The sequence below is a fragment of the Nomascus leucogenys genome, chromosome 4, assembly GCF_006542625.1.
Source record: "Nomascus leucogenys isolate Asia chromosome 4, Asia_NLE_v1, whole genome shotgun sequence".
Classification (NCBI taxonomy): Eukaryota; Metazoa; Chordata; class Mammalia; order Primates; family Hylobatidae; genus Nomascus; species Nomascus leucogenys.
Genome location: NC_044384.1, coordinates 104695150 through 104719668, shown reverse-complemented (window position 1 = coordinate 104719668; position 24519 = coordinate 104695150). Strand labels below are relative to the sequence as shown.

Below are 24519 nucleotides of genomic sequence, written 5' to 3'. Positions count from 1 at the left end.
AGGCAAATGATAAGGTCCATGCAGATTGGAAGACCCCTCCCCTGGTGAGAGACAGCTTCGTGTGGCACCTAGAAACCCCTTCCCCATTGCCTCACAGTGGACAGCCAGAGGAGTCAGGCACAGGGGGCCCCACCTGGTCAGTTCCAGGGACTGGAACAACCACCCAGACTCTCTGGTCCTGAGGACATGTGGCTGCTACCTGACCACCTCCAGATCTGTCAGGCCTGTAGAGCAAAAGAAGGTGACCTTTCTCCACAAACTCTGGCTGGTAGATAGGATCCTTAGGCTGAGCCCAGGAGGGAGGAGGAGGAGCAAGCCCAACCACTATGTGTTCACTTTCGCTGGATCCAATAGAGACAGCAAGCAAGGACCTGAAAACCTCAGTGGGTGGCCCCTGTAAATGATACCCTTTCGCCTCCCACACACACCCTAGTCCCATGGGCCTGTTTACATCAATTCTGGGTCCCCTAAAACAGTTTCCCTGATAGCTGCCAACGGCCCTCACTCAAACCTGGCACCAGATGCATCGACCTCTATAGCATCTATGTGACCTTTCATGTGGGTAGATTTGTTCTTAAAATGGGGTGGGTCAAGGAAATAAGAGCTACCATTTATTAAAAGAATAGGTATTTCCGCCGGGCACGGTGGCTCACGCCTGGTAATCCCAGCACTTTGGGAGGCTGAGGAGGGCGGATCACAAGGTTAGGAGTTCGAGACCAGCCTGGCAACATGGTGAAACCTCGTCTCTACTAAAAATACAAAAATTAGCTGGATGTGGTGGCGGGCACCTGTAGTCCCAGCTACTCAGGAGGCTGAGCAGGAGAATCGCTTGAAACCAGGAGGAGGAGGTTGCAGTGAGCCAAGGCTGCACCACTGCACTCCAGCCTGGGCAAAAGAGCGAAAACTCTGTCTGGAAAAAACAAAACAAAACAAAACAAAAAAGTTATTTCCCAACCAACCGACAGCCAACACCACAGCTGGGACATCAGTGTTCCTGGTATCCACATCACACCACTGGCTTATTCAAAGCCTGTGACCAACTAAAATGCCCAGTTCTTTCCCAATGTTGATGGCTGTCAAAGCACCCCAGTCCACGCCTAAACTACAGATCGAAGAAACCTGACTTCACAATCATCCAGTGAAGTTCTTCTTGCTGTTATCATCGCCACAGCCTGCATTTTTTTTTTTTTTTTTTTTTTTTTTGAGACAGAGTCTCGCTTTGTCGCCCAAGCTGGAGTGCAGCGGCGCAATCTCGGCTCACTGCAAGCTCCGCCTCCTGCGTTCACGCCATTCTCCTGCCTCAGCCTCTCTGAGTAGCTGGGACTACAGGCGCCCACCACCACGCCCGGCTAATTTTTTGTATTTTTAGTAGAGACGGGGTTTCACCGTGGTCTGGATCTCCTGACCTCGTGATCCGCCCGCCTCGGCCTCCCAAAGTGCTGGGATTACAAGTGTGAGCCACCATGCTCCGCCTGCCTGCACTTTTTAAATAAACTCTTGGACTTGTCCTCGTGGGCAAGTCTGTTTTTCCCTGAGGAAAATCTCAGCCCATCCAACTCCCAAATCCATGTGCCTGCCTAGTTGCTTCTTCATTTGAATGTTTACAGAGTCTCTGAGTCTTGTCATGGGGCAGACAAAAAGGTGACTAAAGCAAGATGGCTGCCCTCAGGGAAGTCGGGGGCAGGGAAGGGGGAAGCAGACAACCACCCTATAGTGCATCCAAAGCCTGAATGCCGCTGGGAATGAGAAGGTGGGACCCGAGAACACCTGGAGGGCCAGGTGGGCAGGCTGTCCAGGGAGAGAAGAGAGAAGATGCAGATTGAGCGGGCAGAGAGGGGAATGTCAGGGTCACTAGAAGGAGCGGGTGTGTCCAGGCAGAGAGTGGTGATATCCAAGGGCACTGGGGAAGTGGGATGGGCCTGCCTGATGGGCTACAGACTTTATCTCATAAGCACTGAGAAGCTGGAGGACAGGCAGAGAGGTGGCAACAATATGATTAGAGTATTTTATAAAGAGCATTTAGCAAAGGCCAGAAAGCAAAGGGGCCCCCCAAAAAACAAGCTGGATGTGGGATAGGAGAGCCACCTTCTCACCCCAAGGACAGCAGAAGAGCAGCTATCTCTGAGTCTTTCGGGAGGAACAGTCCCTTCCAACTGCAAGCTGCCATGTGGTACTTGCTCATCTACTCACACTTCACTCTTGTGCACACCAGGGCCCCCACAACTACCCCGGAATCAGGTATTATCACTGCATACAAATGACCAGGTTCAGAACAACTAAGAAACTTAACCAATGGCTCAGGGCTAATAAAAGATAGGCCTACATTTAAACAGGGGCTTTCTGATTGCATTAGGCTTTCAAAATTCTCTCAAATAAACAGCCCCAAGGCTTAGGTGTGCTTTCTGCCTAACAGCCAGAGAAGTGTGATCACATCCATTCTTGCACCAAATGAGAAAAATAAGAAAACCACCAAACTGGTAGGGCTGCAGAGGCCTCAGACATGAGCTGATAGAGGATAAACTAGCAGCAGCCCAGGGAACGGTTATAAACAGCACCTACCAAATCAGAATCTTCCATGGTAAGACCTGGGAATCCGAATGTTCAAAGAGCCCACCTACTCCTGGGTCACATCTCTAATACATGGCCCAGTTGAGGAGCCTCTGAGTGAGACGACATGCTGCCTCCTCTTCAAGAGGCTGACCTAGAAGAGCAAGCGGCCTGCATGAGGCCACACTCAGCTAATGAGGGCTACTGTGGTCACCAAGGTGGGCTCTGGACATAGGGCAGGCAGGATAGGAAGAAACGCAAAGAAATCATTCATAAGGGGCTAGGCTCACTGGCTCATGCCTGTAATCCCAACACTTCGGGAGGTTGAGACAGGAAGATTCCTTGAGCCCAGGAGGTCAAGACCAGTCTGGGAAACATGGTGAAACCCTGTCTCTACCACAAAAAAAAAAACACAAAGCCAGGAGTGGTAGTGTGCGCCTGTAGTCCCAGCTACTTGGGGGGCTGAGGTGGAGGAATCATCTGAGCCCAGGAGGTCGAGGCTGCAGTGAGCTGAGATTGCACCACTGCACTCCAGCCTGGGTGACAGAGTGAGTCTCTGTCACCACCACACCCACCCCCCCAAAATAAAAATCATTCATACAACATAAATATCCGGAGGGCCACAGGAGATCCAGGTGAAGTGTGCAGCAAGAGAAGGGCAGAAGCCAGGGCCAGACCTCAGGTCTCGACCTCAAGTAGACTGGTGTGTCCAAATGCACCACGTTCCCAAGTTATTCTATGGGCTGCCCAGAGCCCGAGCTCCTCCCTTCACTTATGAAAGCTCCACCTTGAGTCTTGGGGGAGGAACAGCCTGCCCCTCACTACAGAAGCCGAAAGTGCCTCACTCACTTTCCCAGCCTGCCTTGAAGCAGGAAGGTAACTCTGGCCCTGTTGATCCAATATACCCACAAGAGACTCCAAATGGTGAGTTGTGACCTGCAGAGAGGTAGGGGTGGGGTGGCACAGACTTCTCTCTAGGGGAGCTGCAATAAGATTTGATTCAAGATTGACTCCCAGGGCACGAGGCAACAGGGCTAACTGTAGTATCTAGTACTCAAAGGCAGTAGTAGTTTCCTCATTGAGCCATTTTCCATTTTTCTTATGAAATGTTGGGCTTCTTTCAGGCTGTGTACCTCTAAGGCTGGCTCTCGTTCTTTTTAATTATTTTTTTTCTTTTACTCCTGGTAAGCTGTGAGTGGCTCGATTTTTAAAATAATAAGCACTTTGTATTCTTCTAAAATCAGCCAGAATGGATTTCTGTTGTTTGCAAATAAGTGCCTTGGCTACACATGGCCATTTATAGCAATAACCTAACAACGAAGTATGTGGCAGGCCAGGTCTCACTAACGCAGGCCTCCATTACGTTTCAGTACTGACTGAATAGCTAGGTTAAATATTAAAAGCTAGCCAGGGCGGCGGTGGCTCATGCCTGTAATCCCAGCACTTTGGGAGGCCGAGGCGGGTGGATCACCTGAAGTCAGGAGTTCAAGACCAGCCTGGCCAACACGGTGAAACCCTGTCTCTACTAAAAATACAAAAAATTAGCCGAGTGTGGTGGCAGGCGCCTGTAATCCCACCTTCTCGGGAGGCTGAGGCAGGAGAATCACTTGAACCCAGGTGGAGGAGGCTGCAGTGAGCTGAGATCGTGCCACTGCACTCCAGCCTGGCCAAGAGAGCGAGACTCCATCTCAAAAAAAAAAAAAAAAAAAAAAAAATATATACACACACACACACACACACACACACACACACACACACACATACCTATATACATATGTAAAGCTGATAGAACCAGTGCCCTTACACAAAGGCTAGAATGTAACAAAAGCCCACCAAGAGTTTGGCCTAGGCCTTTCCTGAGCCTTGAAGCATGACAAGATAACGAAGAATTCTTAACAGGACCTGTTTAGGATTAAATAAGTTTTATTGGAGGTCTGAAGAAACTCCCCAGGCCTCCACAAACAAGTTTATTGGGAGACTGAAAGGAACGCCCCAAACCTCCATGATTTAGCAGGAGACAAGATAAGGGTAATCAACCCAGCACCTGGACCCATTTATATTAAGTAAACTTACTGAGGGTCCAGAGGAAGGTCTTCAGGACTCAGATCTTAGTTATAGACTAGAAGAAGTTAACAACTTAAGTCTTTACATGAATGCATATTTACACATAGATGTATAGCTTAAAAGATATACAAACTCTGGAGAACTTTGTAATTTTGAATTGGTCTGGTGATAATTTCCAGGCCTTCCCCCTGTAACCAGCTGCAGAAATTAAAAAAAACTCCCTTCTCTCCCAGTTCATCTGCATCTCGTTATTGGGCCGAGGGAATAAGCAGCCCGACCCTCGGTTTGATCCTGGAACAAACGCATCCAGCACTTTATAGGGCTCAAAGTTGTGTTACATTCCATTGTTCATCCAATCCCCAAGGAGAACCTGAGATAAGGGCAGGGCAAAGGTTGTGATGCCCACTCTGCAAACGGAGGAGCTGGGACTCGGGATGTTAAGTGTTCTGTGAGCTTGGTCCCAGCATCCTCCCCAACTCTCCTGACAACCACAAAGGCCAGTCACTGATGTAAGCCAAGGTCCTTACCTGAGCTAGGGGCCATCTCTCCATTCCCTCCATGCCAACACACAGCTGAGCATGAAATATACCAGACCCCAGCATCAGGCACCCCAGTATGAAATGCAAAATTCTTTACAAGTCAATTTCCAGGCAAGTCAGAAGTTTAAACAGCAACAAAATGTGCTGAAGCTCCTAGACTAGAAGCTATTTTAACCTCTGGTCAGCTGCTTCTCGGAGTGTCACAATCTGAGAAGTAAAGGTAAGACAGCTGTCTCCTCTCTGGTGTGATCTACAAGTGATAAAAATCCTAATTAAAACCAAATTTAAACAAGTCAGAACTGGCACATTTTTTTGTGGGGGGAAATACTGCTTCACAAGGTCTTATCCTCACCTACACGCACTTCCTTTGGCTGCAAAGTGTTTTTAAAAATCCACATGCTCAGCATATGGAAAGGCTGAGAAAGCAGAACCACATGAGGAGTTGATACCCAGCACCGACAACTGTGTACTGTGGTACCCTGGGCCAGTTTAGCTTCTCAGAGCTACAGTTTCTTCAACTGCTAAATGGCATTACGTGAGGGTACACATGTGATGTGACAGCCCTACACTGTGGCTGGCACAGAGTACGTCCTCAGTCAGTAGGCGCCAACCACAGTGATGATGATGGTGGAGCCTGAGACTCTCACCTGTGTCTTCGGGGTGAGGCCCTCTCATCCCCTGACAAAGGGGTCACATAACAGATCCCCACATTCATGCCTTGTTCCTTCCCTCAGTTCACCCAGAGCAGCCATTAGTGTCACCCAGAGGAAGCCCCAGCCCTTACCCTCGAGCTACCATAGTTGAGAAGAGCAGACCCTACATGTGTGCAGAGAATATGAGTCCAAGTCAGAAAACGCTAGCCAGTGTGGGGGGACAGGGAGGTGGCAAGGAAGAAGGGCCTTCCACAGACCGTCTTCCCAAATTCAGACCACCTCTATGCCTGCCTGTTCTGCTCCTGCCCCTCCTCTGCCTAAAATCCCTTCACCTCTTTCACACCTGGAAACAGCTATCACTCTCCATGCCATCCACTCAATCCCTCAAGTGTTTTCTCAGCACCTCTACCAGCTCAGGCTCTGTCTTGTGAGTTATGCAGCCTGGGACAAAGCCCAAATGGGGACACTACTCATAAGCCAAGCAACGAGACAAAGCAGGGTATGTATATCGACACTGGGTTCAGCGCTCTCCTCCATGTGACATGCATGCAAGTGTTGTCCCCCACCCCCTGTCCAAGCCCTCCCTTCAAGACACTGACAGCTCTCCTCTGCCCCTCCTCCGTGGATGGCAGTGTACAGTATTATACCTGGGTGTACACAGGTCAGCCTCCCCACAGGGCCCCAGCCTGACCGTGCTTGAGGCAAGGGCCAGCCTCACTGACCCCATTTCCCACCCAGGCTCTGTGCACAGAGAGGCCTCAACAATAACACTTATAACAGCCAGGTGTGGAAACTGACTCCTCACCCCAGACATTCACTCTCACTTCCTACATAGATGGAAGCTGCCCGAGTCATGGACTCCTGAGCACAGGACAGGAAAGTCCTGCTTTAACCAGATGATGTCAAACACAGGTGATTTTTCTTCAGGATTCAAATTACCCTGCAAGAAATCTAGTGGTGCCCTGCCCTGAAAACAATGGGAGGGGGGCTGTCCTTGAAAGGACAAATGTTTTCTGCTCCAGACACTCACATTTTCTCTAGACAGAGCAGCTCTTTAGAGCCCTGAATCAAAACAGCCCAGGAGTGTGGATGTTACTGCCACAGGGCACCGCTGCCGAAGCAACTGTTTTTCCTCTTGGAATTCTTTCAAGGATACAAGCTGTTGCTTCCCTCCAAAACAAAACCAGGGAGAAGCCAGGGCCCCAGAATTTAAGGGAAAGCTCCGAAGGAAGGAGGAGGGCCAGGCATGACTGAGCCTTATCAAGCTCGCTATGGGGTCTCCCAGATCTCTGAACAACTGGCTTAGAAACAGCAAGTCCCTCTCAGCTGCTGAAGGTGTATGTGTAGGGAAAGGCAAAGTGGGGGTATGGAAGTATGAACGTGGTGCTGCTTATGTGTGTTTTGAGGTGTGTATGAGATATGTATTGGTGTAAAGGGGTTGGGGTGTGTAGGTGTGGGTTGGGGGCATGTGGAGCGGTGCCATGGAGGGTTGGAGGTATGCAGGGAATGGGAGGGTGTGGGGAGAAGGGAGGTACTATTGTGGGGGGAAGTGTGTGGGGTAGGGCCTGGGGTGTGTGGTGGTGTTGCGAGGTTGAGTGTAAGGAGGTAGGATGATGCACTATAGGCAGGAGGCTGGGTGTGGAATGTGTATATGCGCTGGAGGTGGGTTGGAGGTATGTGGGATAGGTTACGGAAAATATTCCAAGATGATACATGAGACATCCTCTCCAGAAACAAAGATATGAATTGCATTTCATTTCTGTATTACAATTCTTAGTACTACAGAATCACATGCTGGTCCCAATGTCTGCAGGGTCAATGGAAGAGCCAAAAACCATTTAAAACATACAGCCTATGTTTGAAACAACTGACCCTGAAGCAACCATCTGAGGTAACACATACTTCTAGTCAGAACGCCCCTGGCTCAGTAGGTCCAGAGTATGGACAGAGTCTGGCTGGCAGGTCAGGAGGCCAGCACTGGAGGGCCTGGCTCGGCAGGTCCTTGTCTTCCCTGGGAGTCCATGTTAAGTCTTTTCTCTAGTGCACAAAGCCTAGGGGGCTCAGAGTCACAGGATGCAGCATACCCACTACAGTGCCATGGGGCACCCAGGAAATGTCTGAATGTTTTGTTAAAATAAGTTTAAGAGTTGTCTCTGCCTACAAGGAGCTGCCTGTCTACTGAAGGGGTGGCATGAATTGGGACTTAGAAGCATGAAAAAATAAATATATTTTAGCAGCTACTACTACTACTACTACTACTATATCTACAATGACAATTATCAAGATGTTATGGAAGGTTAACAGCATTATCATGAACAGTGCATGCCAATTAAGTCACAGGAAACTCTTCTTTCTAAAACACAAATGTCAAATATCAAATAGTGCCAAGTCACTGATATCCATATGGGGAGAAAAAGAATCTTGATCCCTACGCACACCATACAAAAGTAAATTCGAGATGGGTTAGAGGTCTAAAGGTTAAAGTAAAACAAGCAAACTTCTAGATTATTAAATAAAAGAATATCATCTGGACCTATATGTAGGCAACTATTTCCTTAAACAGGTCACAAAAGATATTAGAAAAAAAATGATAAACTACATTAAAATTAAGAACTTCTGTTCACCAAAGAATTCAATTTTGGGCCAGGTGAGGTGGCTCACGTCTGTAATCTCAGCACTTTGGGAGGCTGAGGGGGCTGGATCACCTGAGGTCAGGAGTTCAAGACCAGCCTGGCCAACATGGTAAAACCCTGTCTCTACTAAAAATACAAAAATTAGCCGGGCGTGGTGGTGGGCACCTGTAATCCCAGCTATTCGAGAGGCTGAGGCACAAGAATTGCTTGAACCCAGGAGATGGAGGTTGCAGTGAGCCAAGACTGTGCCATTGCACTCCGGCCTGGGCAACAAGAGCGAAACTCTATCTCAAAAAAAAAAAAAAAATTCAATTTTAAAAGCCTGAAAAGTCAAAGCCAAGGCAGGCAGAAGAGATAGTCACATCACATACACAGAACAAAGGACACATAAGGAACTTCTAGAAATCCATAGGAAAAACAGGCAACTGAATAAAAAGGAGAAGAGGCAAAAGACATGAACAAAAGGCACTTCGCATAAACATATGAAAAGATAATGCAACTTCATTAGGTAGGAAATACAAATTTAAACCACAAAAGGATACCACTATACCTCCACCAGCCTGGCTACCAGGAAAAAAACTAACTATACCAAGTATTAGAGAGGAACCGCCATACAGTGCTGGTCAGAGTGCAAAATGGTAGAGCCATTTTGCAAAAGTGTTTGACAGTATCTGTCCTATATACACCCTACGGCCTAACAATTCCACTCCTAGGCATAGATCCTACAGATGTGTACATATGTTCACCAAGACATGTACAAGACTGGGAAGAGCAGCACAATCCATAATAGTTCCAGCCTGAAAATCCAGAGGAGAATGGATAAAATCTGGTCTGTTCGAACAATGGAATACTATACAGAAAAAAGAATGCACTAATTCCACACCCAACAACTGACAAACATATGATGAATGAAAGAGGCCAGATACAGAAATCTACGTACTATTTAATTCCATTTATATAAGGTTCAAAAGGAAGGAAGGCAACTTCTTGTGTTACAAGTCCAGAGTGGTTCCCCTTGGAGAGTGAGCACCTGAGAGGTGATTCTGGGATGTTATCATGTTTCTTGATTTGAGTGACTGATGACATGGGCATGTTCACCTTAGGAAAATTACTGAGCTGATTTGTGTACTTTTCTCTCTGTATAGTTTGTATGCTTAATGAAAAGGATTTTTTATGCCGCTATGAAGTCATTAAAAAGAAAAATTTAGGCCGGGTGCAGCGGCTCACGCCTGTAATCCCAGCACTTTGGGAGGCCGAGGCGGGCAGATCAAGAGGTCAGGAGATCGAGACCATCCTGGCTAACACGGTGAAACCCCGTCTCTACTAAAAATACAAAAAAATTAGCCGGGCGTCATGGCGGGTGCCTGTAGTCCCAGCTACTCGGGAGGCTGAGGCAGGAGAATGGTATGAACCCGGGAGGCAGAGCTTGCAGTGAGCAGAGATCCCGCCACTGCACTCCAGCCTGGGCGACAGAGCGAGACTCCGTCTCAAAAAAAAAAAAAACAAAGAAAAATTTAAGCCCACTTAGAAACCAAAAGTAAAATCATTAAAATCTAGAAAGAACTAACTCAGTCAAGAGGACCATAAGGGAAAAGTCCTCCAAAGAGAAGACTAAGGACTCCCAAGCACACCCAGAAGACAGCTACTTGGACACTGAGAGGGAAGCACACCCCATTCACACCCTCCTGACTCCAGGAGACAGAAGAAAAAAACTGAGGGATTCACCATCAAGACCATGCAAATTCTTTTGTTGCAAAAGCTAACAGAAAGATTAAAAACCAGCTTGAATTTCAAGATTCCTTTGCTTTCCAATTCCCTGCCCCCTATCAGTGAGGCCTGGGAAACACGACTTACACCCTGTAATACCACAGAAGTCAACCAAACGGGAGACTGTGATGGAACAACTGTGTCACTGGCACAGCAAGAAAGAGGAACCTTGTCTTGTGGCTGTCTAGTGCCTCTTCTGCTACATGGAGGGTGCTTCAGCCACCACAGGTGAGCTAAACCGTGAAGGATCCCGAATGGCCACCTATCTGCCTCAACGGAAACCGTGCCCTCTAAGGGAAATCCAGAGAGAGGCTCACCCTTCGCCCAGGCCCGGTGTTTCTCCCCAGCATATCAGACCAAGCTGAATGGAGGTCCCATTCTCTTCCCCGTAGCTCACTGCAGAGCCCCTCCTTGCACAGCTCCAAGGGATGAGGGCAGCACCAATTCTATCCCAGAGGAAGAGAACCCCCAAACTTGGCCAGGAGGCGGTGGGCTCCCTGGCCCATCCCTCTGGCTCCATCTCCAGAGAACAAGGGATTGGCCCTGTGTGATTGTGTTTGGTCCCTTACCTCTCCACATCCGTGCTGTCTGAGGTGTAAGTTAAAGGGGCCCTCAACCAGGGGTAAAATAAGAGTATAGGAGAAAGAATAAAGGCATACATCACACTTCCCACCTCTCAGCTCCCTTCTGCACACACCATCTCACTTAACCCTTATCCTGGGAGGGAGGAGGTACTGTGGCCATCTTCCAGCTGAAGAAGGATGTGAAGAGACTTACCTATCTATACATCCCAAGGTGAGCAAGGTGGCGAAGCCAGGTGGGCAAAGCAACCTGTGCAGAGAGCAGGGAATCATGAGAGAAACGGCTGGCCTGACCCAGAAGCAGTGGTCATATTGTAGGAGCTGCAGTGCAGCCCCTAGGACCTATGTGAAGGGACAGAAAGGAAAGGGGAGGGGGGAGTGTACATTTAGGGCAACTTGAATCTATGCTCCCAGGTTGAAAAAAGAAAGAAAGAAAGAAAGAAAGGAAGGAGGGGAGAGGAAGGAAGGAGGGAAGGAAGGAAGGAAGGAAGGAAGGAAGGAGAAGAAAGAAAAGAAAAGAAAAGAAAAGAAAGAAAGAAAGAAAGACAGACAGACAGACAGACAGACAGACAGACAGACAGACGGCTGGACACAGTGGCTCACACCTATAATCCCAACACTTTGGGAGGCCAAAGCAGGGAGACGACTTGAGACCAGGAGTTTGAGACCAGCCTGGACAACATGGCGAAACCCCATCTCTACTAAAAATACAAAAATTAGGCTGGGCGCGGTGGCTCACGCTTGTAATCCCAGCACTTTGGGAGGCCGAGGCGGGCGGATCACGAGGTCAGGAGATCGAGACCACGGTGAAACCCCGTCTCTACTAAAAATACAAAAAATTAGCCGGGCGTGGTGGTGGGCGCCTGTAGTCCCAGCTACTCGGAGAGGCTGAGGCAGGAGAATGGCGTGAACCCGGGAGGCGGAGCTTGCAGTGAGCCGAGATTGCGCCACTGCACTCCAGCCTGGGCAACAGAGCGAGATTCCGTCTCAAAAAAAAAAAAAAAAAAAAAAAAAAAAAAAAAAATTTGGCCGGGCGTGGTGACACACACCTGTAATCCCAGCTACTCAGATGGCTGAGGCAGGAGAATGGCTTGAGCACGGGGCGGGGCAGAGGCTGCAGTGAGCTGAGACTGTGCCACTGCACCCCAGCCTGGGCGACAGAGTGAGACTCTGTCTCAAAAAAAAAAAAAGAAAGAAAGAAAAGAAAGGGGCTAGAGTGGCAATATGAAGACCTGAGCACTAGCAAGAAGGCTGCCAGCATCCAAATGCCAGGTGAGTTCAGACAGCAAGGCTATAAAGGCACTGCCTCAGCCTGGCGCTACCCTGAGAGGAGGGATGGATGTCCCGGCTGGGGTCCAGTGAGGACTTCAAGCAGTGGAAAGGAGGCTTAATTTACAGGAAGGCTGTGGCCAGCATGCTGCACCTCAACCCAGCTGGCCTGAACTCCACTGGCACCACATACTTCCCTGAAACAGCTGGACCAAGCTCGCCTATCACCTTGTCTTGCCAAAACCCATCCCCAGTCTTCGCCTGGCTTCTCTCAGCCCCACTGTCCTCATCCCGCCCCACCCCACCAAGTTTCCTTGGATTCTTCCAACTCCTGCTAAATACCTGCAGGGCGAACCTCAGGGCACAGAATGATCTCCCAGTCCTCTGTCTCTGTGGTCTAAGCTCTGTCACCAGAGGGCCTCGTCTAGCCCCAGGGCTTGACATCCTATATCTGTTTCTAGTCCAGATGCCTGCTTATGTCCCTCTTCATTTACCTAACAGTCATCTTTTGCTTAATGTAGCCAAAGCCAGACTCTTGCTTTCCCCTTCAAAGCCCCTCTCCCCTGTACTTCACCATCTCAGGAACCCTGTCTGTGTGCACTGCCTCACACCTGGGCTCCTGCAGCTGCCTCCTACCTCCACACACAGTCATCCAAGGGCATGTCAGCTTTGCTCAGGCCTCCAGTGGTTCCCCATCATCCTTAGACTGAGGTCCAGTCTTGGTGGTCTGCAAGGTCCCCCTCTAACTAGACCAGCCTCCCAGGCCCTCTCTACCCTCATCCCCCTTCCATACCTCCCACTGTTCACTCTACTCCTACTTCTTAAACATGCCAAGCTAGTCTTGCTCAGCTTGGAATGCTCTTCCCTAGATCTTGGCATCTCACTCCTCCACCGCTGTCTCAGAACTCCCAGGTGGTGGTCTTCCCGGCCTGGGCAGCTGCACAGCCTCTGCCCCAACACACACACCACATTCCCAAGTTCCTGGGACACATAAACAGGGACACCATGTTCCTTGTTTCTAAGTATTCCCACTCCTTCCCCAGAAGCCCCTTGAGGCAAGGAGGAAGTCTTGTTCATAGCTGTATCCCCAGGGCCTGTCATACAGCTGGTACTCAATAAATACTTATTAGTGGCTAGCTGCAGAGTTCCTGCAGTGGACATGGGCAGCTAAGGTTCCAGGGGAAAAAAAGGTATTCTTCTTCCAATGAGAGAATGCCAGGGACTGATCAGAGATGTCCAGAAAAATGCATCAGAATCACCTGGGGAACTTAAAGAATGCATGAATTTATAGGCTATATACCAAGACCACAATAGGTCTGAGGTAGGGCCAGAAAAAAGGACTGCAAATTGTCTCTCGAGACAACCCAACACCATCATTTCATGCATGAACATATTGACGGCCTCAGAAGGAAATGCTGGCTCACCATAGGTGTGTGTTGGGAACCCCAAATCTCCCACCCAGAAGATTCTCCCTCTCACTGCCTCCACAACCTTGGAGTCTGAGAACTTGGGCAGAAAAGGTGAGTCCTTAGGAAGAACCAGCACTCACACTCCACTTCGGCTGTGGCTCTGCAAATCCATTTTCTTCTTAATCTAACACTTTGCACTAACACTCCATCTTCAAAAAATTAGGGCTAGGATGAGTAAAGCCAGGGTGCAGAAGGACCTCTTTGCTTCCACTGGAACCGGGGCCAGTTCCACCCACTGTCACCCAGTGGAGAAGGCTGCAGGACCACCTGGATGTCCCCACTTACAAGAGGGTAAGGAAGGAAGGACAGGCACCAACATTTATAAAAGGCCTGTGTACAAGATCTTGAGCTAGGCGCTTCATAGACAGCATCTTTCTCTGTTCTCTAGCTACTGATGAGTTCAGAAGCTGTATCTCAATTTCATAGAGAAGAGAGAGGCTCGGATTTTTCAAGGCTTGCTCTGAGTCCCATAGATGTGATTAATGGAGCAGAGGTTTAAATCAGATCTGTCTCCAAAGTCCATTCTCTCCACTCCACAACTCGGCCTCCACCTGGCAGCCTGGTTACAGTTTATATGTGTGATGGGTGGAGGCTCCTTCCCGGGGGGTACTTATTCCCAAGCACCTGGGGGTGAGAGGTGTAGAGGGATAGAAGGCCAGAGCCTAAGGGACAATCTAGGGTCAGCAACAACTCAAAGCATGACTGTGGGATGTTCCTTCAGCCCAGGGTTTCCTGGTCTATCAGACAGGGATGAAGCAACATACCCTGCTTCAAAGTCCTGCTTCAGGGATGGAACACGATTCTGCTACAACTGCCATGCAAATGTTATGATTGCCAACCTGCCAAAGGCTGTCAACACAGGAGGCAGTGATCGCCTTGGCTGACTTTGCAACCAGGCTGCTGGGCCTGGGGATGTGGCCACATGGGATGGAGATAGAGGCAACTTCTTGAGACATGATCAGGACATGGACAAGTCTGACTCCTCACCCAGCATACTAGGCTCTCACCCACTGCCTCTGTTCCTCCAGCACGACTTGCTAGCCCCTCCCTCTGGTTCCCTCTTTTACCCTCCCCCAACCTGGCCAGGGACCCTCCCTAGTATCCCCAAGTCAGAGAGTACTAGTACATGCACTCTACCTCTACCTTGGCATTGCTCCCACACTCTGCACTGTGCATTTTTTTCTTTCTGTTTTTTAATCCTCCCACCTCAGCCTCCCAAATAGCGGGGACTGCAGGCGCAGGGCCACCATGCCCGGCTAATTTTTGTTTACTTTTATTTGTAAAGATGGGGTCTTGTTATGTTGCCCATGCTGGTCTTGAACTCCTGAGCTCAAGCGATCTGCCCACCTCGGCCTCCCAAAGTGCTGGGCGTGAGACACCACACCCGGCCCGCACTCCCATTTCTTGAGTGTGTAAATCACAACTATACCACTCTGAATCACCAGCACTTAACTCCACAGGGTACATACACAGATGGCCTCAAATCAGCATCTGATGGAGATAACAGCCATGAATATGGCCAACTTCCAAGCCCTCTGCCCAGTTTCGGGCTCCCAAGGCTGATCTGATGGTCATCTGGGTTTCCACCTGCCCCTTAGCTCTCAACAACTGCAGCTCAGGGAGACACACAGTTTCTTGTAAGTCAGGCTGAAGGGAGCAAGTCCTCCAGAGATGCACCGTCCAATAAGGCAATCATGAGTCAAGTGTGGCTGTTTAAATGTAAACTAACTAAAATTAAATGTCACAGTAGCCACATTTCTTTTTTTTTTTTTTTTTTTTTTTTTTGAGACAGGGTCTCACACTGTTGCCCGGGCTGGAGTACGGTGACGTGATCTTAGCTCATTGCAACCTCTGCCCCTACTAGGCTGAAGCAATTCTCCCCGCTCAGTCTCCCAAGTAGCTGGAACTACAGGTGCACGACACCATTCCAGGTTAATTTTTTGTATTTTTTGTGGAGATGGGGATTTGTCATACTGCCTAGGCTGGTCTCAAACTCCTGGACTCAAGTGATCCTCCTGCCTCCACCTCCCAAAATGCTGGGATTATAGCAAGCTTGTCCAACCCGCAGACCAAGGCCCAGGACCACTTCAAATGCAGCCCAACACAAACTCGTAAACTTTCCTAAAACATTGAGATATTTTTTGTGATTGTTTTTTAAAGCTCATCAGCTATCATTAGTGTTAGTGTATATTATGTGTGGCCCAAGACAATTCTTCTTCTTCCATTGTGGCCCATGGAAGCCAAAAGATTGGACACCCCTGGATAATAGGCATGAGCCACTGTGCCTGGCCAGTAGCCACATTTCAAGGGCTTGAAAGTCACAGGTGGCCCATGGCTATAGTACTAGACAGTGCAGATTAGAGAACACTATCACTGCACAAAGTTCTGCTGAGCAACACTGCTGCTCTAATCTCTAGAGCCAGGTGACAACCAGGAATTGCTGGTTGCCTGGAACCTGCAACCTGACAGCCAGACCTCAGCCCCAAGGGCTGATCAGACAGACAGCCAGTCTCCCTGTCTCAGAGCAGCAAGAGACAGCCCAATTCAGGGCAAATGCTCAGGAAAGCTTGGCATGTTTATGCCAAGTTAATCATCACCTTTAGAGAGCCTCCATTTGGCTGCTGAGGAAGAAAGAGGTCAAAGGAGGACAGAGTGGCCTCACACTGCCCTGCCGGACAGCACTGTAAAGAGATGCCAGAGTTTCATCCACACAGCCTTGAACTGTTCACCTACTCACCCAGCCTGGAACTTCTGGATGAGCATCAGGAAATGAGCTTCAAATACAATACAGAAAAGTGTGCCCAGGCTGGCTACCATCCCTGCTGGAAACCCTGGCTCTTGCAAAACTTGGCTACCAGAGTACCCCAGTCCAGCACTTTCAGACTGTACCCCTGCCCCAATCACTGCCAAGTGCTTGCTGTCAAACTCCCTGGAGCATCTCCACTCTCACCTCTATGCACCTGAATGTTCCCACCTCTAAAATGCTCCCTGGGAACACTCTCCTTTCCAGCTACCTCGATGACCTTCTCCCACTTCCCCACCCTCCATGGCTCAGCTCAAGTTCCACGCTGCCTTCCCATGAAGCTTCCTCAGGCTCTGCCTGGCTTTCCCAGAAAATGAACCCCAGCAGTACTGTCTTTCTACCTGTCAATGGGAACTGGCTGACCTACAAGATGCTGCTTCAGGCCGTGCTGTGTCCTCTACAGAATCCCCTTCCCCCAGAGGGTCTTGCATGGGCTGGAATCGAGGAGACATTACTTCCCCTCCTCGGCCTTGGACATCCCAGCTCTTCTCAGCCTCTTGCCTTGCTCCCCTCACTAATAAGTGGCATCAGGTGGGCTGACCAGGAAGTCTTTGTAAAACTACAGCTGCATGACTACAAGAGAGCTTTGCGCAGAATAATACACGGAAACATTGCAAGCCCTAATCTTGTCTCTTTCCATCTGCCACAACCTCAGGACCCTGATTTGTCATATCACTAAATTATGAGTTTATAGTCTGGTGAGAGTTAGAAAGAAAGATAAAACTGTGAGGAAAACCAACTCCATGCCTGAAATTCCTAAGACCTCCAGCAAAACCATGCACACAGTAAGAACTCAATGAAGGACCTGCCACTGAGTGCTAGGAAACCAGCAAGATGCCATCCTCATGGGGCAGACAGGTGCTCTCCAAGTGCAGGCAGAGAAGATGCTCAATCCTGGTGTCTGTTGTCACATCAGAAACCTGAACTAAAAATGTGAAGCCACTTCCTCTCTGAAGGAGGAGACTCAAGGGGTTTTATCTGGCCACAGCAGGCAGTCATACTTCCTCCCCAGACTCCCCACTTAAAAGGTCCGGCAGAAAGGGCCATAGGCTGGAAAATCAACTAAAAGTTTAGACCCTTACCTGTCCTGTCCCCAGGCATTCACCTTAATAAAAAAATCACTTAAGAACTATCAGGATTAAATATGACACTAAAAATACATGCAACAAAAGCAAAAACAGATAACTTGAACTTCATCAAATTTTAAACTCTTTGTGCAGCAAATGAGACTATCCACCAGGTGCGGTGGTTCACACCTGTTATCCCAACACTTTGGGAGGTCAAAGCGGGAGGACTGCTTGAGGCCAGGAGTTTGAGACCAGCTTGGGAAACACAGTGAGACCCCCATCTCTACAAAAAATTAATTTTTAAAAAAAATGACACTACCAAGAGAATGAAAAGATAATCCAGAGAATGGGAAAAAATATCACTAATCTCATCTCTAATAATGATTTAATATCCAGAATACATGAATAATTCAATGACAACTCAATAACAAGAAAAAGAGCCCAATTAAAAATATGGGCAAAGGGAACCTGGATACTTCTTCAAAGAAAATATATATACAAATGGCAAACAAGCATATGAAAGGATGTTCAACATCACTCATCACTGGGGAGACACAAATCAAAACCACAATGGGATACCACCACTTCACACCCATTAGGATGGCTATAATTAAAAAAAAAAACAAACAAACAAAAAAGAAGATGGCTGGGCTTGGCGGCTCACACTTGTAATCCTAGCATTTTTGGAGGCCAAGGCAGGAGGATCACTTGAACCCAGGAGTTCAAGACCAGCATGGGGCAACACAGTGAGACTCCTGACTCCTTTAAAAAAAAAAAAAAAGAAAGAAAAGAAAATTAAAGAAAAAAAAATAATAAGTGCTGGGGAGGATGTGGAGAAACTGGAAGCCTTGAACACTGCTGCTGGGAACGTAAATGGTGCAGCCACTACTGAAAACACTATGGTGTTTCCTCAAAAAGCTAAACAGAGAATTATCATATGATCCAGCTGTTTTCCCTACACATAGTTACATTCTTCTCCCTGCTATATAAACCCCCGATTTTAGTTAGTTGAAAAGACAGATTTGAGACTGATCTCCCTTCTCCTCACCTGACATCACTCAAATTTAAAAAAAAAAAAAAAAAAAAGGCCAGGTGTGGTGGCTCATGCCTGTAATCCCAGCACTTTAGGAGGCCGAGGTAGGTGGATCACCTGAGGTCAGGAGTTTGAGACCAGCCTGACCAACATAGTGAAACCCTGTCTCTACTAAAATACAAAAATTAGCTGGGCGTGGTGGCATACACCTATAATCCCAGCTACTGGGGAGGCTGAGGCAGGAGAATTGCTTGAACCCAGGAGGTGGAAGTCGCAGTGAGCCGAGATAGTGCCATCGCACTCCAGCCTGGGCAACAAGAGTGAAACTCCGTCTCAAAAAAAAAAAAAAAAAAATTAATCCCAGCTACTCGAGAGGCTGAGACAGGAGAATCGCTTGAACCCAGGAGGCGGGGGCTGCAGTGAGCTGAGATTGCACCATTGCATTCCAGCCTGGGCAACAAGAGCGAAACTCCATCTCAAAAAAAAAAAAAAAAAAAAAAAAAGAATTACCATATGATCCAGTAATTCCACTTCTGGCTATACACCCAAAAGAATTTAAAGCAGATACTCAAACAGGTATCTGTACTCCTGTGTTTTTTCTTTTTTTTTTTTTTTTTTGAAATGGAGTCTCACTCTGTCGCCCAGGGTGGAGTGCAGTGGCGCGATCTCAGCTCACTGCAAGCTCTGCCTCCCAGGTTCACACCATTCTCCTGCCTCAGCCTCCCAAGTAGCTGGGACTACAGGCACCCGCCACCGCGCTCGGCTAATTTTTTGTACTTTTAATAGAGACAGGGTTTCACTGTATTAGCCAGGATGGTCTCAATCTCATGACTTCGTGATCTGCCCACCTCGGCTTCCCAAAGTGCTGGGATTACAGGCGTGAGCCACCGCACCAGGCCTTGTACTCCCATGTTTATAGCAGCATTATTCACAACAGGCAAAACGTAGAAGCAACCCAACTAAACAAAATATGGTATACACAACAGAATATTATGCAGCCTTTAAAAAAGGACTGAGATTCTGACACATGCCACAACATGGATGAAGTGTGAAGACATGCTAAGTAAAATAAGCCAGTCACAGAAGGACAAATACTGCATGATTTGATTATATGAGGTACCTAGAGTAGTCAAATTCAGAGACAGGAAGTATAACAGTGATTGCCAGGGGCTGGGGAAAGGGGGAATGGAGAGTTATTGTTTAACGGGTACAGAGCTTGGGATGATGAAAACGTTCTGGACGTTGAATTATACATTTAAAATGGTTAAAACAGTAAATTGTATGTGTATTTTCCCACAATTTTAAAACACAGAAAAATTAACAATCAGGCCACACTTCCAGCCCACTGAGAGGATCCCTCTTTAAAAGCCAGTTCTCCTGATGATGTAGCACGTCCTTCCCTGGCAATGGGCTCTGTGGATGCTATTTTGTCCTTTACATTCCGACCTCAAACCCGGCCCCAATAACCTGAGCCCTAAATCCAAGCAAATAGCTCAGGTGAACTAGCCACTGTTTGAAAGGCTGAGGTTTGAGCTTCTCCGGGACAGGCAATTTAGGGGATAACTGTCTGATATGTTCGACGTGCAGCCAACAAAAGCAGAAGCCACTCTAGCCAGCTTTCACTCTCTATTACTTCCCTTTTCACTTTCACACAGGACCCCAGACTGCCATGCAGTAAGGAAAATAGAGGTCAGACTGTCCAGCCTGTTTTGTTTTTCAGTTGGAAAGTGGGAAGTGCCCCCCATCTCTGACAGGTCTAGCTATTTAACATTCTTTGTACTTCATACACTGAAGGACACAGTTTTCACCCATCTAAAACTACGGCCCTCATTGGTCTGTCTCTATAGCCCTTTCACACAGATTATCCCATTAGATCTCACAATAACCCAATGAGAATCAATGTGTAGGGATTGTCATTCCCCACTGGAGACATGAAGAAACCCAGCTTAGAGAGATGAAGCAATGTGTCCCAAGTCCAAGTAAAAAAGCAAACTAGGGTTTGCACACAGGTAGTGAACTTCAGAATTCTTCCTCTCCATTACGTTGGAAAGATGAACAAGGTAGAAATGGAACTTTTCATTTGCTGTTAAACGACAGCAAAGAAAAACGCCTCCGAATATGGCAGTTAATAGGCTAGTAGGCCCATCCCCAAAGAAAGAACTAAGGCCCTCTTCTTTTTTCCCAATTTTTTTTTTTTTTTTTTTTGAGACCAGTCTCACTCTGTAACCTAGGCTGGAGTGCAGTGGCGCGATCTCAGCTCACTGCAACCTCTGCCTCCCGGTTCAAGCGATCCTCCTGCCTCAGCCTCCCGAGTAACTGGGATTACAGGTGCCTGCCACCACGCCTGGCTAATTTTTGTATTTTCAGTAGAAATGGGGTTTCACCATGTTGATAGGCTGATCTCGAACTCCTGACCTCAGGTGATCTGCCCGCCTGGACCTCCCAAAGTGCGGGATTACAGGCACGAGCCATTGTGCCCGGCCCTCGTTTCCAATTTCTAAGGCCCACCCTAAGTTAGAAATAGATCTTTTCTTTTCTTTTTTTTTTTTTTGGAGACAGAGGCTCGCTCTGTCGCCCAGGCTGGAGTGCAGTGGCAGGATCTCGGCTCACTGCAAGCTCCGCCTCCTGGGTTCACGCCATTCTCCTGCCTCAGCCTCCCGAGTAGCTGGGACCACAGGCGCCCGCCACCACGCCCGGCTAATTTTTTGTATTTTTAGTAGAGACAGGGTTTCACTGTATTAGCCAGGATGGTCTCGATCTCCTGACCTCGTGATCCGCCCACCTCGGCCTCCCAAAGTACTGGGCGCGTGAGCCACCGCGCCCGGCTAAAACTTTTTCGATTTTTTTTTTTTTTTTTCTTTTTTGAGACGGAGTCTCGCTCTGTCGCCCAGGCTGGAGTGCAGTGGTGTGATCTCGGCTCACTACAACCTGTGCCTCCCCGGCTCAAGAGATTCTCCTGCCACAGCCTCCCGAGAAGCTGGGATTACAGGCGCGCACCACCATGCCCGGCTAATTTTTGTATTTTTAGTAGAGGCGGGGTTTCGCCATGTTACCCAGGCTGGTCTCGAACTACTAACCTCAAGTGATCCGCCTGCCTCGGCCTCCCAAAGCACTTGGATTACAGGCGTGAGCCACCGCGCCCGGCCTCTTTTTGATTTTTGCACGAAACGACTCCGGCTGTGTACCCATTGCTGTCACTTGCTGCCTTGTCCAAGGAGTGCTGCCGGACTGGGGAGTCTGACTCAGAATCGAAGGCAGGGGTTAAAGACCAGCTAGGCCATAGAGAAACGGAACAAATCACGCCTAACCCAACAAGCATCTCAACCTACAGGCAGCCCTAGACACCCACACGAGCAACACCTGGGAAGCAGAAGTCAGGTGGACTGCGGGTCGCTGATCACTGCCTCAACCACCCCCGCGCATGCGCAACGACCGCACCAGCGCCAGAGGGCTACCACACCAAGCAGCCCCAGACTTCGTGGGCGGGCGCCGTCTTCTCGCGCAAGCGCTAGCGCCCGCGCATGCGCGCCCTCGGCAGCTGTCTTTCCTTATTAGCCCTCTGCTCTCCTCAAGCCCGACGCGGACCCTGAACGCTGGCCGCCTCAACTACGACCCTCACTCCACATTTCTCACCTTGCGCCCGGTTTTCTCCCGTAGGGCCTTCAGCCGTTCCTTTCGCCGCAACGCCTCTTCCTCTAGCCGGCCCACACCAACCGTAGTCGCCTCCATCTTGCCCGCCTACGCCCCTCCTTTTCTCCCGTCCTGCATCGCGCAGGCCTAAGGGGAGTGGATAAATGTCTCGCGGCCAATCCAAGCACGAGAATGAGAGACTGGGAGGTCCTGAAAGCCAATCAATATGGGGTTATTATGGGCGAGCCTCGCCCTGCCCCGCCCCTCCCCGCCCTTATTCTTCCGGGCAACTTGCCCAGTGGGTGGGGAGCCGGCAAAAAAAAAAAAAAAAAAAAAAAAAAAAAAAAAAGCTAAGGCTCGATTTATCCAACGCCGATCAGTGAAAGAGCAGCAAGTGGAATTCAGACCTGAGAGAAGGAGAAAAGAGTGCGTCGATCGCTCCGGTTTTGCCTAAGTACTAACCACACTAATCACTCCATGCTGGCCTCTTGGAATGCCCTGACCCGTCCTTGTCCACTTGACCTGACAAGGCTCGAATGCCTTCAAGAAACCTTCCCTGCGCCGGGCGCGGTGGTCACGCCTGTAATCCCAGCACTTTGGGAGGCCGAGGCGGGCGGATCACGAGGTCAGGAGATCGAGACCACGGTGAAACCCCGTCTCTACTAAAAATACAAAAAATTAGCCGGGTGTGGTGGCGGGCGCCTGTAGTCCCAGCTACTCGGAGAGGCTGAGGCAGGAGAATGGCGTGAACCCGGGAGGCGGAGCTTGCAGTGAGCCGAGATTGCGCCACTGCACTCCAGCCTGGGCGACAGAGCGAGACTCCGTCTCAAAAAAAAAAAAAAAAATTAAAAAAAAAAAGAAAGCCTTGGGGTGGCCTCGACTGCAAGTCGCTACAAGATTCATGGCTCCCCAGCAGAAGCTGCCAGAGTCTTCTTTCCTGCATGAACTAGAGTGTCCTGATAACCGAGAGACCACTTAGGCTGAAGTCAAGAAATTCTTTCAGTATGTGGGGGTCCCCAAAGCCACACCCCCTCTCACTTGGGAATAGGAGACCATGCCGCCCCCTCCCCACCTCCACTGCCAGGGGACAACTAGCCTCTTAGGCTGTTCCCTCCCTAAGGCTTCCCTTCCCAAGCTGGCTACAGGTGGACATCCACTCTTCCCCTTCCAACTCGCTTCAGAGGCCCATGGGCCACAGACTGCAGGTCTAGCCCTCCCTTCACTAACCCTCTTGTCCTCACTAACCTGGGTCTGTCTAAGCCTTCTTCCCTGTAGTGGATGGGTTGCTCTGCCAAGGCCTGGCATGCAGGTTGGAGGTGCTCAGGAAACCTCAGCTCAGAGCTATGATGGATGGAGCAGGACAAAAGGCCAGAGGTGGACCAAGAAGCTAGGAGAACAAAACAGGACAGGGTCTCTGTTCTCTTGGCCACCCAAGGTCTAGGAGTCTCCAGACTGGTCAACTCCTGGAACCAGTAGCACCTCTCTGGGCCCAGAAAACTTCTCCCCAGCCCCAACAAAGGGCCTGACCCCTGCCCAACGCCAGGGGTTGGGTCCCTGCCACCATCACCCCGTGCCCCTTGCCCCATGTCCAGACTGTGAGGTGAGGGCATGGGGAAAGGGGCACGGGGTGATGCTGGCAGGGACCCAGCAAAGAGTCAGTCAAGCCTGGGTCCCTGCCCCTGCTGCCCTTTGCTGCCCAGGTGGTCCTCATTTGGTCAACCTGGGCCTCAGTTTCTCCATCTGTAAAACAGAGCTGGTCGGGTGCGGTGGCTCATGCCTATAATCCCAGCACTTTGGGAGGTCGAGGCGGGTGGATCATGAGGTCAGGAGGTCCAGACCATCCTGGCTAACACGGTGGAACCCCGTCTCTACTAAAAATACAAAAAATTAGCTGGGCCTGGTGGCACACTCCTGTAGTCCCAGCTACTCGGGAGGCTGAGGCAGGAGAATCACTTGAACACAGGAGGCGGAGGTTGCAGTGAGCCGAGATCGAGTCACTGCACTCCAGCCTGGGCGACAGCGTGAGACTCTGTCTCAAAAACAAACAAACAAAAAACAGAGCCATGAGGCACCCACCTCTTGAGGTTAAAGAAACAACATATGTGAAGCAAGTTCTGGGCCCAGGAGTTGGGGAGTGGGGGGAGCCCCTCCACTGGAGCGTTTGGGAAGGCTTCCTGGAGGAGGGAGGGGGACCCATGGGAACGGTCTAAGCCTCTCTGGGATCTGAGAGAGCACCGCGGCCCCGAAGGTATTTCAGGCTAGTCCTGCTGCTCTCTAACTTCCCGCCATCACACTCCACAAACAGCTAGAGCTCAAAAGTTGCGTTTCGGTCTTCCCATAAAGCGACAGAGTAGCACCTGGCATTTGACAAGCGCTACAAGGGGTCGTCATGGTGGTGGTGGTCATTATTGTTGAAGGACCCTCGCCACCCCCACGCGGCCCGCCGCCCCTTCCCTGAATGGCG

The 24519-nt window shown here is 49.4% G+C and overlaps 1 protein-coding gene across 6 annotated transcripts in view; it reads right to left on the bottom strand.

The window, feature by feature from the left end:
* Positions 1 to 24519, bottom strand: part of CCDC12 (coiled-coil domain containing 12) — a 66616-nt gene that overhangs the window by 32835 nt on the left and 9262 nt on the right. For 5 of the 6 annotated variants that reach the window (XM_030811952.1, XM_030811949.1, XM_030811948.1 and 2 more), the window contains exon 2: positions 22059 to 22202. In XM_030811952.1, coding sequence (XP_030667812.1) covers positions 22059 to 22154 — 96 coding nt within the window. In that variant the 5' untranslated portion in view covers positions 22155 to 22202. Of the gene's footprint in view, positions 1 to 22058; positions 22203 to 23300; positions 23443 to 24519 lie in introns of those variants that run through there. The other variant, XM_030811951.1, reaches the window with a different exon arrangement.